Consider the following 18,998-nt stretch of genomic DNA (forward strand, 5'->3'; position numbering starts at 1 on the left):
TACTTTTAACAGTGATAAAGTTATTGTGTTTTCCTCATGTTTGCGTCCCTTTACTACTAACTTATAAAACTAGGAAGATTATGGTAGGCCTACCACTCATTGTCAATCAGTGAAATACTAATGTCGGTTGAAGGTAATTGCACATAGGCTAGGCTGACTTTGTCCTCTTGCGGGTGGCACATACTCCTATTACAGCCTATGTCAATCCGCCTGGATGTTCTCCTTCAGCAAAAGTGCCAAAATGCAATAGGAAAACATCTTTTTTTTTTGACCTGTTATCAATCAAGATCTGTTTTCTTGTGGCTTGCATGTTAAAGAACACGAATGGAAGTACATGTGGTGCAAAAATTGGGTCAATTGAGGCAATTTTAGACCCATTTAGGCCTCACAGGAACAGCGTATGAAAATTGTTCACTATACTGAGTGAAGAAGTTTATTTTACAAGTGACGAAAACTTCCGGCTCGGCTAGCAAAAAATCTACATGGTCATGATACAACAAATTGATAGTGCCATAAAAGGCCAACTTGTCAGCTATCCGGTGATGGGTAGCGTGTGTAGCTATCGAGAACTTCCAAGGGCGTAGGAACCGGGGGGCTGGCTGGGGTGGTGCCAGCCTCACCAGTGAAAAATATGGAGGGGCGGAAGTATCATTCCGCCCCCCGCTTCGCAAGTCAGAAAACCCCTCTTTCATTTCTAAATAAGAAAAAAATCTCATTTAGAGCACCAAATTGCATCTAAGGCCAGGGGCAAAATTATATACAAAACGGAGTGGGTAGGTTGAAGTGTGCTATATTGCACCAAATTGCATCTGAGACCACCTGGAAATGCCAAAATTTCCAAAGGGGAGGGGACACCCCTCCCCTTAGACCCCTCCCCAAGCCGGCCATCGGATTTGAGCCCCCCCCCCCTCAAAGTACCTTCCTACGCCACTGAGAATTTCTATCTAGACTTAGAGACCACATTACTTTGCGATTTGGTGTGTAAGTCAATGAGGCTTTTAATGGGCGTATGCTACCTGCGCGCTTAGACGCAGGGAATAGACTTAGGCTACGCGCCTATGTACAATGACTTTATATATATATATATATATATATATATATATTTATATATAGATATATAATATATATAGATATATATATATATATATATTTATATATATATAAATATATATATATATATATATATATATATATATATATATATATATATATATATATATATATATATATATATATATATATATATATATATAGATGCTGCACTCGTTTACAAGTTATAGGCTAGACCCGAACGCGAAGCTGAAGCGCGTCACAAAACTGTGACCTTCTTATTAACATTTTGAACGCGCTATCCGCCGTTTTAACCCGCCCCTGTGTGGCACGTCGATATTATTGGAAATTCCAAAGCCCGTCAATTAGCTTGAAGCCAAGCTTTTACATATAACTGGACAAGGTAAGGCACAACGTTATACCTTGACGCGGTTCGCATTAATGAATGATGATAGGGCCGGATGTGGTACCTTTAATTTTGATATTCCATGTGGCAGATAAAACAGAAAAGTATAGAGGAACACTTCTTTATGAATTCAGTTATGTGAATTGAAACGTGATTATATTTAATATACCGTACATTGTCATACTAGTTTAGTATTCAAATAATATGGAAATCGTTATCAAATTATATCATATCAACATGCCGCCAAGATAAAAGTGGCGAAAGTCGTAACTTATGAAATAAGAGACAATTTAAGAAAACATATATGCCATACATATTAATACTTATATAATCGGAACATTGACATTGGCTAGTTCCTTTCGTTAACAATGACAATATGAAATCCAGCTCCTACCCCTACCTTCCACCGACAATCAGAATATACCACAAATGAATCCTAAAGTACATTGGCATTAACATCTTACTTAAATTGTGCATTCGAAACCTATAACCCTTTAAAAAATTCCTAACGAACATGCACACTATACCAATATTAACAAACTAACCGCCTCCCCTTTAGGCTATACCTCCCCTCCCTCCCCTCCCCCCTCACGACGATATTAAGAATCACAGTCCACCCTGGTCCTTGTAACAAAACTGATGGTTGCGCTCCTGAGTTGATAGGCTCTCTTTATATCTACTAACTTGTCAAACATGCCTCTCCAGTAAAACGGTTACAATCTGGTACCTCGGCGGGACAATCGAGGCAACAGTCCGGACCATATGTTCCTAAAGAGCATGCTGAAAGACGAAAACAAAAGATGGAAGTAAAACGTAGATACAGACAACATAACACATCTAGAGAGTGATAAGAACTCTCGTTCTATTAAAACAATGTGTCCTATACCTATATACAACTCGTCCCGATATCAGTTATAACAGCTACTCTATCTGGATAAAGAACAAATACAACTTGGAAAGGGAGAGGTGGGGGAGGTGGGGGAGGGGTGGGGAGGGGAGAGGTGGGGGAGAGGTGGGGGACGGGGGAGAGGTGGGGGAGGGGAGAGGTGGGAGAGGGGAGAGGGGAGAGGGGAGAGGGAAGAGGGAAGAGGGAAGAGGGAAGAGGGGAGAGGGGAGAGGGGAGAGGGGTTAATGTGAATGCTTCTAGCAAGTCAATGTCGCAAACTGATCAGCCCGTGGTAGCTTTAAGATTGCTACAAAGTTACATCAATGAATCTCTAACCTAAAATAAGCAACACTCTCTATTGACTTAACTTGTGGAATTAACATGAATTTCCGGTGCGGAAAGCTGTATCAATCAAAAAGTGTCCAATATAATATATGCATGTCCTTATTATTATAAACATTCTGGGTCTATCTTGGACACTCGTATAGTATTTTGCGGTACTCTTATATTATCTTGGACATGCTGATGTTAGTTTGGACATACTGATTGTTATTGTGGACATGCTTATATTATCTTGGACATGCTGATGTTAGCTTGAACATACTGATTTTTATTATGGACATGCTTATATTATTTTGGACATGCTTTTTATTAATTTTGAAAAGCTTATTATTTTGGACAAGCTTATATTATTTTGGATATGCTTATATTATTTTGGACATGCTTATTATTATTTTGAAATGCTTATTATTATTTTGGACATGCTTATTATTATTTTGGACATGCTTATTATTAATTTGAAATGCTTATTATTATTTTGGACATGCTTATTATTATTTTGGACATGCTTATTATTAATTTGAAATGCTTATATCATTGTGGTCATGCTTATATCATTTTGGACATACTGATAATTATTTTGGACATGCTTATATTATTTTGGACATGCTTATTATTATTTTGGACATGCTTATTATTAATTTGAAATGCTTATTATTATTTTGGACAAGCATATATTATTTTTGACATGCTTATTATTATTTTGGACATGCTTATTATTAATTTGAAATGCTTATTATTATTTTGGACGAGCTTATGTTATTTTGGACAATCTTATTATTATTTTGGACATGCTGATGTTATTTTGGCCATGCTTATTATTAATGAATTAATGAATTGTTATATTAAATTTTTAATAATATAATATATGGACAAATAAAGAACATTTATGTTCATTTAAGTCCCTTTTACAATTATAGCCTTTAACTTACGTTCATCGCAGCGTATTCCTTTCCATCCATGAGCACAAGAACACCCAACGTGTTCATTGCAGACCAAAGCCCCCTCACAACTTCTTCCGTGGCCTAGGTCAATACACGGGATGATTATATCATTACCGATGTTCCCTTCTCCTAGAGCTATGATTTGTTTGAAGAACGAAAACAACAATTTTAGTAGAAGATAAGCATCAGACTCCAGCATTGTACGTGTTACAATAGATTAATGAGGTTGAAACAAATTCATTTATATATATATATATATATATATATATATATATTTATATATATATATATATATATATATATATATATATATATATATATAAATAATATATATATATATATATATATAAATAATATATATATATATATAAATAATATATATATATATATATATATATATATATAGTTCAGGAAAAATGGCTATAATAAGAAGCAATAATACAAGTGGCAGGGGAAAATCCGCGAGGAAATTTAATTCTCGAAACACGTGACTGAAAGGTGGCACAGAACAACGTTAATGTCAAATATACGGTAACCTGTAGAATCAAGTCATTGACACGTCGAATGATACCGTACAGGTCAAATGAAAAAAAAATCAAACAAATTTCTTTTTTTTTGACTTTTAAACCACGTGAAGAGAGCGGCTACTATATAACAATCAAAATCAATTAAATAATTCTTCCTCAAATGTTTAGCTTACTTATTGGAACCCACGTCAAGGAGAATGGACCCAAGTTAATATCTTCTCACCAAGTGACTATTGACTGAAGAAGGATCAATTTTACGGAAATACCACCCCTTTCTCAGTCACCTTTCTTGGGAATAAGAAGGCAGGCTAATACATGTTACGTTACGACGGAGAAAGAAGACTGAATTATAGTATTGCACCAATCCTTGAAATATGATACTTTTGAAAGTTTTGCAAAGCTGTCAAAGTACTCTGTATTTAAAATTTCATAAACATGTATCTTTAAACTTTCTTGTAGAAATGTTCTTTTCCACTGTGGATAAATGACTGACATGTTATAAAGAAAAACAATGGTATTTTTTAGTGGGATTGCCAGATGCAGAATTTTGAAAACTTTATATCTTTTATGAAATAAAAAAAAACTTTTGAATGGCTCCACTTTATATATATATATATATATAAATATATATATATATATATATATATATATATATATATTTATATTTATATATACATTTACATTTACATACACACACACATATGTTTGTATTACATTCAGACCGAGGACCCCATTGTATTTCCCATTGTTCAAATCCACGTACCCTAACTTTAACAATACCCCATACAATAGAATTCTTCCGAGGACGTGGTGATTCTTTAGAAATCACAACCGAGGGCCTGAAATTCCTTTGTTCAAGTCCTCGGTCAGATAGCAAAACAAACGCACACGCACACACACACACACACACACAAAGATCGATTGATATTGCTTACGATCACAATTTGGTTTTCCAAAGCCGTGGAGGCATTGACAACTGCCGTCATCTGCACTACAGTATCCGCCATTGAGACATATAGTACATTGACTGCTGCAAAAAGGATATCCATATTTGCCATCTGGACAAGCTGAAATAAGGAAGAGGAGGAATATATTCAGATTAAACCTCTCCATTTTTTTTCTTTCATGCTATCAAAGATGACATATTTTCTAATACATCTCCGGCACTGGTTAGACATCAGTCGTAGCCAGTGGCGTTAAAATGAGCAACATGGCCGCGATCGATGCGGCAAGCGAAACTGGTCCCAAAAGGAGGTTCCAAATTTACCAATGCCCAGCCATGGTTGGGGATTGATGCTCAATTCCGGGGGTGGAGGAGGTGGGGGGGGGGAAGGTGGAGGGCATGTGGCCACTTATTAAGTTTGGTACGCTCAGCTTCAACCTATACAAGGGGTATCATTTTCCAGGAAGGTCTCTCAATTAATGATTGTTCGATTAGGATGGTTGATTCAGTAATTATTCTAGAAGGAGATTAAAAAGAAAAAAAAAGAAGAAAAAAACAACATAAAAACAGGCCAACGAGTGGCCTTATAGAGAGCGACTCTCCTTTCGCAGTTAAACATGTGACGTGGGACATTCCGAGACTGAGTTGCTTTCTATATATAGCCAACTTGAAAATGATAATGAGTAAAGTAGGCCGTTAATAAAAATTAAAAAAAAAAAAAAAAAAAAAAAAAAAATAATAATAATAATAATAATGCTAATAATAATAATAATAATAATGCTAATAATGATAATAATAATAATAATGATTATAATAATAATAATAACTATAATAATAATAATTATAATAATAACAATAATAATAATAATAATCATAATAATCATAATAACAACAACAATAACAATAATAATAATATAAAACAGATGCAAATCTCGATAACATTAAGTTTTGTCTTGCAGTTTGCATTCAGCTTGGCTTGTTGTATTCAAGATCGTCTGGCCTGAAGCCTTGGAGAAGTGTCTGGCTGTTTTAATATAGATAGAGCAAGCATCATAAAATCCGCACCCACACCCCTCCCCCCCCCCTCCGTGTCCCTTCTATAGCCTACCCCTATCTGATGAACCTCGTTAGAGCAGTACACTTACGTCGGACAACCACGATAAAGTAGGCGTGCTGCTTGGCGTTTCGTCCGACCGGTCTTCTATAGGCCTCATAGATTCCAGCATCGGCTGTGGTCACACGTTTGATGTGAATACAGGGGGAACCATTCCACCGTCGCAATTTCTCTGTTCGATTTCCGTCGAGTACCCACTCAAGTTGATTAACACAGTTCTTCGGTAGTTTGGTGTCATCCACGCACAGAGTGAGTTCTTCACCGACACTAACCACGAAAGAACGTTTGTCGTCCTTTGGTATGAGCACTATGTAAATAAACAATTAACAACCAGTTTGAATTAACTTAATGCTATATAGTGGTCTCCTGCTTTTGATTGTTTTTCTTTCTTCTTCGATAAAGTGCATGAAACGTGATATGTAGAACACGTGATCATTGGATAATGACGTCAAACTAACACTTTATCTAACAATCCTGACTTTTTAATTGGCGAATTATTAAGAGTTGCTTCTGCCAGTTCAATCAAGGAGTCGTTACATAACAACTCCCTGGTTTAATAAGTATATAATTTAGTTGTTAGGAAAGTTCTCCACCCCCCCCCCCAAAAAAAAAACACACCTTCGTTACCATATTCAAATATTCCCAGCTTTGATTTATAAGTGAGGTAAACCTTTGAATTTACGTTTTTTTCCCCAGGTATTTAAGTGTTCAGTATAACTAAGTGTGTCCCAAAACTTCGCGTATTGTACATAATAGCTGCCGTGTTTGTTAGTTTAAAATTGTAATAATTTTTTTGGATGCAATATTAAACCGGCGCAGAATTTCACAAATACGCAAATTTGTAGAGGATTTTACCCCCCCCCCCCCCTCTTACTTAGTCGAGTGTTTGGCATCTATATTTAACTAATTACAAAGCAAGCACAGTCAAAGATATCACCATTACATTTGACCTTTGACCTTGACCTATACGTTTTCGATTCGGTCAATTTCGCGAAATTACCGTATAACCACCCTACGCTTATCTATATGATATTGTCGTGAAGTCAAACGGAGAATGCGACTTCAGTGCCTTTAAAAGTAACATAGGCTAGAGCAGCATACATATACTGGTGTTTCTCTCTCTTTATCTATCTCCCCCCCCCCCCACCCACGGCTCTCTCCCCCCTCTCACCCTCTCTCTCTTTGATATATGGACACACGTACACCGATTAAATAGTGAATGAAGAATCATTTCCAACCGTCAAACATTAATCTATGGATTTATTCAGTTTTTTTTCAAAAAACAGAAAGGAAGAAATTGAAAAATTCCAACTTATTCTAATTGAGAGCACGAGAAAGGGAACGATCAAGTGTAAATTCAAGGGCGTAGGAACTGGGGGGGCTGGGGGGGCGCCAGCCCCCCAGTGAAAAATGTGGAAGGGCGGAAGTATCATTCCGCCCCCGCTTCGCAAGTCAGAAAACCCCTTTTTCATTTCCAAATGAGAAAAAAAGTCTCATTTGGAGCACCAAATTGCATCTAAGGCCTGGTGAAAATACAAAATTAAGTTTACAAAATGGAGTGTGTGTTGAAGTGTGCTATATTGCACCAAATTGCATCTGAGGCTACCTGGAAATGCAAAAAATCCAAAGGGGAGGGGGACACCCCCTCCCCTGAGACCCCTCCCCCAGGCCGGCCATCAGTCTCCAGCCCCCCACTCAAAAGTACCTTCCTACGCCACTGCCAAAAATAACCTTTTTTAAACGTGAAATGACTTCACGTTGTGGTATATTGTAGAAAAAAATGTTTTATACCCATATTCAGTTTGGGGGGCAGAAACTTTTGTGCCCGAAAGATCCCGTGACACTATCTAAGCGGAGTGCCACCATCGGTTGGTGCGTAGCGTACAAGGAATTTTTGGCCAAAAATGCCTCTCAGATTGCCGGAAATGGCCCTTCTGAGCCCTTGCAAATTGCATTTAAATATTCTTTATTTTATAATCTCACCTTTTAGAAATTTACACTTCCCCAAAAATTTGGTAAATTAGAAGAAGAAAATATGGTAACATCACTTTGAAGGGGAAAAAAGGACAGTATCATTTTTAAGCTCCTATTTAGTTACCGTATTTATTATTTTAACACAGTACTCAGCTGCTTCAAGAAAAAACATACATTGTTCAACGACACGTAGGCGGGATAATGTCGCTGTGTCGGGTGAGACTGCAACTTGTCTCACAATAAAGTATAAAAAATAACAAAGATTACAACAAACCTGTACTTCTAGGCTTGTAGGCACTCCCTCCCCCCCCCCCCCCACCATCCATGAACAAGAAAACGGTGCTTACATACACTCATGTCGGGGATGTCCAGGTATACAGTTGACTAGTTAGACACATTTTTGAAAGTGAAAAAAGCGTGTTATCCCAGATGAGCTGTGCTTACGGTGGTATTACACGGAAATATTCGGGCAACATTATGCTGAATAAAGACATCATTAGGCCTATTTTAATATTAATGTCACAAAACAAATAACATAAAACGCTCTCCACAGAATTGTCGGGCAAAAAATTTGAAAAAGTTTCGGGCAAGCTACTGCATATTTATATACACATATATATATGTTTATTCTCCTAGGCTGCCCGAATTTTTCAGCACTTTTGCCCGACTTTCTTGTCCTCTGGAAAAAAATGGGGGGGGGGGGGCAGTCTGTCCTCCTGCCGCCTCGTACGCCTATGTTTATACCAGAATATGCACTCGTTGGTTTGACTGGTGACTTAAGACGGCAATGTCACAGATAAAATCGGAGCTAAAATTTAGGTTCTCACCTCACTATTTCTCGCAAGTAACGTTCATTTCTTCGTCGTCAACCGTACCACAGCAGCTTAGGTTCCTCATAACTCGGATATTCTCGGGTAAAGGAATGTTTTACGTCACATATGAAGAAAGTAAACGGTTCTAATATTTATGAATATGCATAATTCCGACAGTTTCCTTATGTGGTGTCGATTGGATTCGCGCAACTCAGTTCGCAATCCGGAAGAGAGTAGTTTTCACTACTTCCGGTAAGACTTCTCGTGGCTCATAATTGCGCAATAACGGGTTTTTCTTGAGGTCAGATCTCCGACTATACAGTATGTATACGTAAAAGCATGAAGCTACACGTGTTAGCCCTTACGGTATGTGTACGTAACAGCATGGAGCTCTATGGTAAAGGTAACGGAAACTGTCGTGTAATATGACGAGGTTGTACCAGTCGGAAATCTGTTGATGTGACCTTAGTAGTATAGTATGCCTTTTTCACACCTTTTTGGGAGGTGGAAGTGGAATGAGGGGGATAAGTTGGGGGTTCCGTCGTGAATGATATTATTCCAGTGGCATAGGAAGGTACTTTTGAGTGGGGGGGGGGGGGGGGCTGAAGACTGGTGGCCCGCCTGGGGCAAGGGATCTTTTTTTTGAATATCTAGGTGACCTCAGATGCAATTTTGTGCAATATAGCACACTTCAACCCACCCACTCCATTTTGTATATAATTTTGTATTTTCACCTGGCCTTAGATGCAATTTGATGCTCCAAATGAGATTTCTTTCTCATTTAGAAATAAAAAGGGGTTTTCTGATTTGCGAAGCGGGGGTGGGGGGGGGCGGAATGATACTTCCGCCCTCCATATTTTTTCACTGGCGCCTCCCAGCCCCCGGCGGTTCCTACGCCCTTGTATTATTCGGTGATTACGTCACTATAAGAGGTGCGTACAATGTAATACCCATTTATATATTTTTAATATCATTTTAGTTTTTCCTTCATATTCATCACCTCTAATTGTTTGTAATTTTTTTCACACATTGTTTTTCCTATTTAAGTAAAAATCTTTTGAAAACCCTGGTAGAAATTCCAGTAGGACCCAGTTAAAAAATCAACTAGATTCTACTACAGTTGGAAGTCTGACCCCGTGACCTCGAAGAATGATCAACGATCACGCATATCATTAAATTTGAATTTGCCCGCATTTAACGTAAAGTCGGTCCTACGTTTCACTCACAGAATTTACAGACATTGATAGTTTACAACTTACCGGAACCTCACAGAATGGATTAAAAGTAATTCCAATGTATGGTAGGGCAAAGATACCCGAGAAAAAATCAACGAAAACCTATGAAACAACGATTGCAATCCAACTTCGTCCTCACACATGTATTCCTAACTGACACAAAATAGGTCAAAACGAACCAACGAAAGAGAGTTACAGCAAAAAAGTTCTCCCATTTGTGGATCTTGTACTCTCCTACATGATGCTGTAAAGTTTCGGTGAAATGGTTGTCTAAGACGGCCAGTCACAAAACGATTACCTCGACTGGGCGATTTTGTTGCTGTCGCCGCCATTTTGAAATTAGGTAGACTTTCGCCAAGCCGTTTTCATGCTATGGGCTACTACCGACAAGACTTCATTCAAATCGTTTTCAATGTAGTGGAACCCATTCCTTTAGTGTACGGTCTATTAGGCATGTTAGGTTTTGTGGCGTGAAATTAAGTAATTTAAGTTGTGCTAAGGTTTGGAAGAAATTTTGTCCCAAATTCTAATATATGATTAGGTAAAATGTGAAATTACTGAGAGCTGTGTATGGGAGGGGTAAGAGAGACAAAATGGGGGAGGGGGCAAGGGAGATGGTGTTTCCTTTCTAGCTAAATTAATGGTGGTAACTATTAAGGTAACACAAATTTTCCTGAGCCTGTTGTCAAAACTGAAGGGGTCATACCACATGTCGAATATACAAAGGTAACATGGCCTAGGCCAAACCTTATTTCTAGTTGCTTTCTAAGGAACTTCCAACAATTCCGAATGATTTATACCTACAATACCAAATGATTTATACTTACCCACTTACCATAATTCCACAGTAGCCCTTACTCAGTGAGATTCTGCAAAGCTGGGTACTCATCTGTTGCTTATATTCATCAATAAATATCAGTTAACAGTTTTCCAGTCATTACCAATCCTTGTTTGGTTCATGTATCACACTACATAACCGCTTGCCAATATTGAAGTTAAGTACTGTGGCTTGGGTAGGGGTGTGTTGTTTAGGGGAGGGGTGTGGTGTTTTTAGGGGTTTTGGGGAGGGAATGTGGTGCTTAGCGGATTTGGGGAAGGGTTTGGAGTTTCCCAGCTTTGGGATGGGTGTGGTGTTCACCAGCTTTGGGAAGAGTTAGGGTATTTTGGAGGGATGAGGTGGTTTTGCCACATATGGGGACTTTAATTAAAAGCGGACTTTCAGTACACAGGACGTGTTTGGATACATTACGTTCTATGGATACTCTGACCAAATATTTTGAGTAGGGCTGTTTTCTTTTTCTTTTGCACATGCATAGTAGAACATAAGTCAACAGTGGAAATAGAGTTGCCTGGTCTTTTATTGATTTTATAACTGTAACAATAAGGCACTTTAAGCAACAGAAAAAAGAAAACAAAAAACATTTGTGTGACACTCTCCATGAAAGAACATGTTTTAATGTCCTGTGAAAATATGGGCATGAAATATAAATTACTTCGATCACTTCAAAGTGAAATACTTTGTTCAAATGGAAGGAATAGCTTAACAAAATTTGAATACTTCTTGAAATGGAACACACTTCATACTGTGAAGACTTCATACAATAATATTGTCTGAAAAAAATCACACACAATGTCAAGTGCATTATGACTGGAAGGGGTATTTCAAGGTGGCATAGTGAAGGAATGACATAGCAAAAATAGTTCAGGTGGCAGGATGGATAGTTTTGTAACTTTGAAATGGTGAGATATACCTGTGACATATAGCATAAGATTAAAATTAAAAGACAAATATATAAAAGTAAAAGGTAAGAGTAGAAAGTAAATAAATAAGTCCAAACTTGACATATAACTTTAACAACCTGGTCTTCTTCAGAAATAGGAGCACCAATAGCAGCCCAACGATCCATACTTCCTTTCATATAATTCAAATTATTTCCAACTGACTTGCCCTCTGCCATTTCAGTTCTGAGGTACTTTTTCTTGAGCTGAATTTTGTTGGTTAGAGAATCCTTTTCGAACAGAGTACGCAAGGCATCCTAAGCATCACTAGGTTTCTCACTTGTTGTAATTAATTCCAGCTGACTAGATGCTATTGCAAGCACAATGGTGAAAAATGCCAGTTGTTTCTTTTTCAAGTTTGCACTCTTCTACTTCTCACATACAGTAACCCCCAACTTTCCTGAGCCATCCTCATAGCCCACAAGCCTTTTGCAAGAAACAAATGTCTCATCTGGAAATTCCATGTCAGCCAGTTCGAGCCATCCATTTTGTTAATTTTCCACGTCATATCTTCTGTTGTTCCAGCCATATTGGTCAGTTGTCACGACTAAATTAACCAATTTAAGTACCGACAATTCCCAAGAAATGGTTCCAAAATCAGCACATAAATTCCAAACAACAATCTATTCTACACAGTTAACTTCCAGTGTATGTGTCTGGGCCAATAACCTGTTCGAGTTAGCTAGAGAATGGGCATGAGACTGCTGAGTATATTACAGCCTGTTGCTGCACACAACTTGTTCTTTCTATAAGAGTATAACAGAAACTGAGGAAAAATGTAAATTACACATATATAGAAAACAAAATTGCTTAAAGGTAGCACACTAATAATACAACCTGATTAAACAAACAATAGTTTGGAGCAGAGTTGTAACAACAGGCACTTAACTGATCCACAGGCTGCATTCCTTCTTACTACGGGTACATATAAGAGAGCTAGGAACTTAAAGATATATAGTATTAAATAGAATGTGAGACTACATTTATTAACAGATTTCTATAAATAAACTCTTATATGAAGACTTCAGATATGAGGATAATAAACATGAGGATGTAATAAACTCTGGAAGCTCTCTGGGCTAATACTTAATACCAGTGGAACTGCATTTTGCAATGTTAGACATTATACATAACAAAACAAATCTAATAGTGAATGAAACTTTTCTTCTTTTTGGGAATAACTTTTTTTTGGTCATATATACATGGGAAAGCACCTTAGAGAAATCTGTGTGTGACACACACACACATAGGGAAGACTGTACGTGAATGACTAAGTACTTCTACTACTGTACCTATCATAGAAAACAACATAACAATAAAAAGATCGTAAACTCTCGTTAACAGCAAAACATGTTGTCACAAAATGATCCCTGATATTGTTTTAAGTCACCTGGAATTATAAGTAGCTATGTACAACTACATGGCTCTATGAGGTGCAATTGTTCTCAAGTACCAGCAGTAGGTCTAACTGTAATAGCAATAAGTATAAAGTGTAAGCAGTATAAAGCAAGCTACTTTTATTTCTGTGTTACGTATCTTGCTCTACATATTAAGCATAGGGAATTGGGCCTAGACTTAAGTCATGGATCTAATACCGGTCTTGAACACTTGTAACAAAGTGACATTGAAATGGATCCCGATCCCAGGATGGAGGAAATTTTCACCCAGTCCAGCTTTAATAAAACTCATAATAAGCCATGATCTTAAATTATACATAGTACAAAGGCAGTCTACTAATACTACTAATAATTTTTGTAAAATAATAATAATACTAAATTGTATCTTATGCAGTCCAAATCTTTTCAAGAACAGGCCCCTTAGAATTATTACACAAGGACAAGAAGGCGTAGGCTAAGAACTAAAGGTTATAAGCCTTAGTCCATTATTAAAATTGGACTAAACTATGCAGGTATTCTAGTATTACTAAAACTAGGCTAGGGCCTACCTGTAGTAAAAACTTGTCGTAGTATATTACAGTACTTTAGTAAATACAAAAGTACTAGGCCTATAGGCTAGCCTAGGCTTGTACTAGGGGCCTAGTACAGTAATATTACTGTCCGCTATGCCCTCGAATTTTTAAATTTTAACTATTTAGTAGCCATAAGTAGTACCGTGACTTATCAACTCCCTGATTTTTCCATATTAACGCAAAAAAATGAAGGGAATCTATGCCGAATAGAAAGATTACGAAAAATACGAGACGTTGCAAATCTAGCACTAGCTACATCATAGTCGACATATAGCGCTAGGCTGCACGTTATAGGATACGGTGCTTTCGTGTATATGTGTATTATGTACGTTAGGATACATGTATTAGGGGCAACCAAAACCACATAGGAGCACCATTTTCGTTGACCAAAAAATCACACTTTTCGGGGGAGTTACAACTTTTCTGAAAAATATGAGTAAGATTCAAGCTTATTTATTACAAAAATGCTATTTTTACGGTTAAAAGTTGTCTAAGACGCGAAAGTCACATAACGATAGACGTCGACTCGATTTGACTTACCTTTATGTTTTTGCGTTGGTCGTCGATAAGAAAATGCACTGTTCTATTGGTAAAATCTTCGTTTCTTTCCGGAAATGATCGTACTTGAGTCTCTAAAGTATCCTTTATCGAGCTACGATACTCGTAAACCCGAATGACATTGGGATGTTTGCGAATTTTACCGATTACATCCGTACATGGAGGTAGCGAACCGAAGTCCGTAGAACCGGATTTGCGCGAAACAATTACTTCCGGGTCAAGTAGCTGTGCTCGAAAATTTGCTAGTAACGGTCATATATTGAGGTCAGACTTCCAACTGTACTAGGGCAGGGCCTACTATGTTTAACTGGTTTTTAACTGTGTTTAACTGTGTTTTACTGGGTTCCAACTGGGCTATGCTGAACATGAGCTAGGTTCAACTGGGTTTGTTCAGGCCCAACTGAGTTTGAACTATGTTTGAACTGATCCAGTTGGGCTTCAACTAGGTTTCACTGGTTTTGCACTAGCCCAACTGGGTTTGAACTATATATGTTGACTGGTAAACTTGCCCTGTGGGGTTGAACTAGGTTTGAACTGGCCCAACTGGGTTTGGACTATTGGCTGGTGAGCTGACCCAGCTGGGGTTTAACTAGGTTTCACTGGTTTGCACAAGCCCAGCTGGGTTTGAACTATGTTTACTGGTGAGCTTGCCCTGTTTGGGTTGAACTAGGTTTCACCTGGCCCAAATGGGTTTGGACTATGTTGACTGCTTTTATTTTAGGCGTAATTATCAAGAATATTATAATGTAAGTTCGTAAGCAGTAACCGTATCGTAATATATTGAAAGTGCTAAATTACCCAACTTATGAGGGGTGTAAAATAAATCTCTGTCATATTTATCACAGTTATGATTAAACGATTACATTTTTGTACCGCAATGATTAAAAATATGAAATATTTTCTATATAATAAATTTGAAAAAATTATGTCATACTTGTTCGTCGATTTGAACAATTGGTAGGCAAAAGCCATCCTAGTGCAAAATAGTATGATCCGACTAAATTTGAACTTTGACATTTGTCCCTTGCGTTAGCGCTAAATTTATAAATTCAGAATCCGCAAACCATATACGCCAACAGAAGATTCGCAGAATAATCCCATTTGTAACCGATTTTGCCAACAATTTTAAATTATTACCTCGGCTAAGTTCCCTCCTTTGTGATCTTGCAGTATCTTTATATTATTGACACATACTTGTAACATTATAATTGATTGTAAACGTGCTCTTTATCATAAATATTTAAATTGAACAGAAACTTTATATATAGTGACCTAGGACTATAGTAAAGGCTAGGCCTAACAAACCGGTTTCCTACTAGGTATATACCACATGGTACAATTGCAAACGTTAGACATATCCTAACGTTATAGTTGCCTAGCTTATAGGGGCCTAACCTAGTTATACTCAAGTTAACATCTATATTTAGTTGCATGATTTTAGGAAAGTTATCGTCAACTAGCAAACATAATATCAATTTTCAAAATTTACGCAATTGCCTTGATTGTTACTTCAAACATGAAGTGTCCTATTGGCATAATAACATACTTTGCAAAAGTCATTAGCCTAGTGAAATGTACAGCATATATGCTACAAATGTGAGGATGCCCTACACTGAACATTATGGACATATGATTCACCTATCAATCTAATTTCAAGTGAGGCTTCATTTGTACAGTGTAAGATGGTCAGCTATTACATAAAGTTTTGTTTGTACTATAGTTTTACTTGTTTATTAGTGCACTGTGCAGTGCTCACTGTACAGAGGGCTATGCATTTGTACAGTATATTTGTATGTTGTCTTGTGGCAGCAAAATGGTTGATTAAAAACTCTCTCTCTTCTGGGTTGCTAAGCAACTATCTTGTTTTTCCTGGAAATTAGCCCTCACAGGAAATGGGGTCTGTGAGTATATATTTTAGGAACAAAGGAGTTTTGTGAGGGTACAGGGAGTTGGCTATGAGTATTTGAGCAAGGCAGTGGTAAAAGAAGAGAAAGATAGTTTAATGGTTGGATAGTTGGTTTTAAACTTTAATTTACATAGTTCAAGTTACTGTAGACCTTATTATTTTATGGAAGTTGTAATATTCAACTAACAGTCTGGGACACTTTTTATTATAAAGGATACTATTTACTATAAAGGATATGATTTTACAATAAAGGATATTCCAGGACACCATCACTTATGAAGGACATTATTTTACTACAAAGGATATTGACATTATTTTACTGAAAGGATACCCTGTAATACTATTTCATGTAAATTAAAGGATACTTTTTTGTTGGGATCGGACATTCATAATACCATTTATTGGGTTCAACTATATTGATGTTGTAGAATATCTGATGTCGTGGAAGATCTGAGGTTGTAGAATACTTGAGTCACCAGCAGGCCAACTCACCAGAACAGACTTTTAAATTAGGTGTATTTCTTTATATTTTGGGGTGCGCACCTCACAACTGTAAGTTGTTTCATTTAATTCTTTGACTGGGCCCAGATCAGCTGTACATTGTTTGTTATTTATAATTATTTTTTTTTTTATAAAATCCAGTTGAGTTCTCTATTTTTTATGTGTCTTGCTCTGTGTTAGGTCATCACACCAAACCCAGAGTTTTCTGATCAAGAACAAACATTTATTTTCAGTGGCTAACACCCTTACATACAGTATAGAGCTACTGTTAAAAATGAAAACTTCTTATAGTGTGGTGTTTATATAAGTGTAGATAACACCAGTTGAGAATCCCAGTTCAAACTATTTAAAAATATAAGCAGTAAAACATAGTTCACCCAGTTTAACCCAGCAAAACATAGTTGACCCAGTTGAACCCAGTAAAACATATGTGACCCAGTAAAACATAGTTGAACCCAGTAAAACAGAGTTGACCCAGTAAAACATAGTTGAACCAGTTGGACCCAATAAAACATAGTTGAACCAGTTGGACCCAGTAAAACATAGTTGATCCGGCAAGATTGTGGAACTGCCAACGAATTTTCTTGGCCTAATTTCTCCGGCAATATTTACGAAATTTCAACATAACCTGCCACCTATGCATTAAATATTGTTTTTTTCTACGCTGTTTTTTTTTCCTGTTGCCATTATGAGTCATATTTGGTGACGGTGACCGGAAATCTCTTTGAATGCAACCTTACGCGACCGCCGTAATTCTAACGTAATGATATGCAAAATCGGTGAAAAACATCGAAGGTTACGTGGGCAGATCTCCGCCTCCGTCTTAAAATTATATAAACATAAAGATAGTCAAGTTGCATACGCTTATCAATAATCTTCTCACAATTAAATGTTCAAAATACTTACAGAAAATGGGCTTATTGTGGACTTCACTGGTAGCCACTATCCGGAGAACCTCAGTCAACGTGCGCTCTATGTGCTTCCGATATTACGTGCACGTACTGTACGTGTGAGCTCTTACGGTATGTATACATGAATATAACGGAAACTGTTGTGTTGTATTACGATGAGTTTGATTGGTTGTACGTCGGGTGTGTTGCGGGTATTTCCAGAGCCGAATATTTAGAAACAACAGTCCATGTGATTGGCTATTTAACAGTCACATCTGCATTATTACTAGGAAATCAGTTTTTGGAAGGCCGGGGTGTTTGACAGAACATACGGCGGCCGAATCTATTTTGCAAGAAGAGCCACCAGCGCCGACTATTGAGTAGACTATTGAGTAGACTACTAACCCACCAGCGTCATTGAGTAGACTATACAAAGTGAATTGTCGTCACAACAACTTATCAATCGAGTCCAAAGTTGTTGGTGTAAATTGTGATTTTCAGTACTGAGTGATGGGTAGCCTACAATCACAATGGTGTACTTCTTTCCACCGAAAATGGTTCTTTCGCAATGATTTAGCAAAATAATTCTTCAAATGAACACAAAGAGTGTCCAAGAAAGTGTTAACATACATACAGGCTATAGCCATTTGAAAATTACTATGTAACAGCTGCACGTACTGGCGGAGCTGTTGAGCTTGCCCCATTACTGCCGGTAACACCAAAAGCATGTGTATATTCGGTACAAGAAGAAACCAACGACCCTTTTGCTACATTCGGTTGAGCAACATTTTCAAAAGACAACAGCTCCTTTACTGTTTACATTACATTTGCTTCTATTGATTCGACGAGTTTAAACATCTTTAATATATTTATGTGAAAATTATCTTTTCCCCAAATCTGAATTCATCATCTCAAGTAGGCTTAATGCAAAAAATGACTGCTTGAATCATTACACTCAAATATGTTTATACCCACAATTGAAATGCACTTTATTACCCATGTTAATTTTTCATCTCATGTATTACATTTCTCAAATCGAGTGAAGCCATGTTGTAATATGAAGAATCATTTGTAACTATATCGTTTAGAGGCTGGTAAAATGTGAATGTGAAATGACCAAATCTTTCATGCATGAATAAAATGCTGACTCCTACGATATATTTAT

At 37.2% G+C, this 18,998-nt stretch overlaps 1 protein-coding gene and 1 long non-coding RNA gene across 2 annotated transcripts; both read right to left on the minus strand.

The window, feature by feature from the left end:
* Positions 1-2,036: 2,036 nt before the first annotated feature.
* Positions 2,037-7,102, minus strand: LOC139972134 (uncharacterized). Its single transcript, XM_071979102.1, has 5 exons — positions 7,084-7,102; positions 6,241-6,516; positions 5,088-5,219; positions 3,614-3,760; positions 2,037-2,236 (listed from the first exon to the last, which is right to left on the minus strand). Exons 1-5 carry the CDS (start codon positions 7,100-7,102, stop codon positions 2,136-2,138), a joined length of 675 nt encoding a protein of 224 aa, XP_071835203.1. The 3' UTR covers positions 2,037-2,135.
* Positions 7,103-11,570: 4,468 nt separating this feature from the next.
* LOC139970305 (uncharacterized) lies at positions 11,571-18,515 on the minus strand. Its single transcript, XR_011794093.1, has 2 exons — positions 14,519-18,515; positions 11,571-12,775 (listed from the first exon to the last, which is right to left on the minus strand). It is a non-coding gene; the product is annotated as an uncharacterized lncRNA (long non-coding RNA).
* Between the last annotated feature and the right edge of the window lie 483 nt (positions 18,516-18,998).

Source organism: Apostichopus japonicus, chromosome 1 (assembly GCF_037975245.1).
Source record: "Apostichopus japonicus isolate 1M-3 chromosome 1, ASM3797524v1, whole genome shotgun sequence".
Lineage (NCBI taxonomy): Eukaryota > Metazoa > Echinodermata > Holothuroidea > Aspidochirotida > Stichopodidae > Apostichopus > Apostichopus japonicus.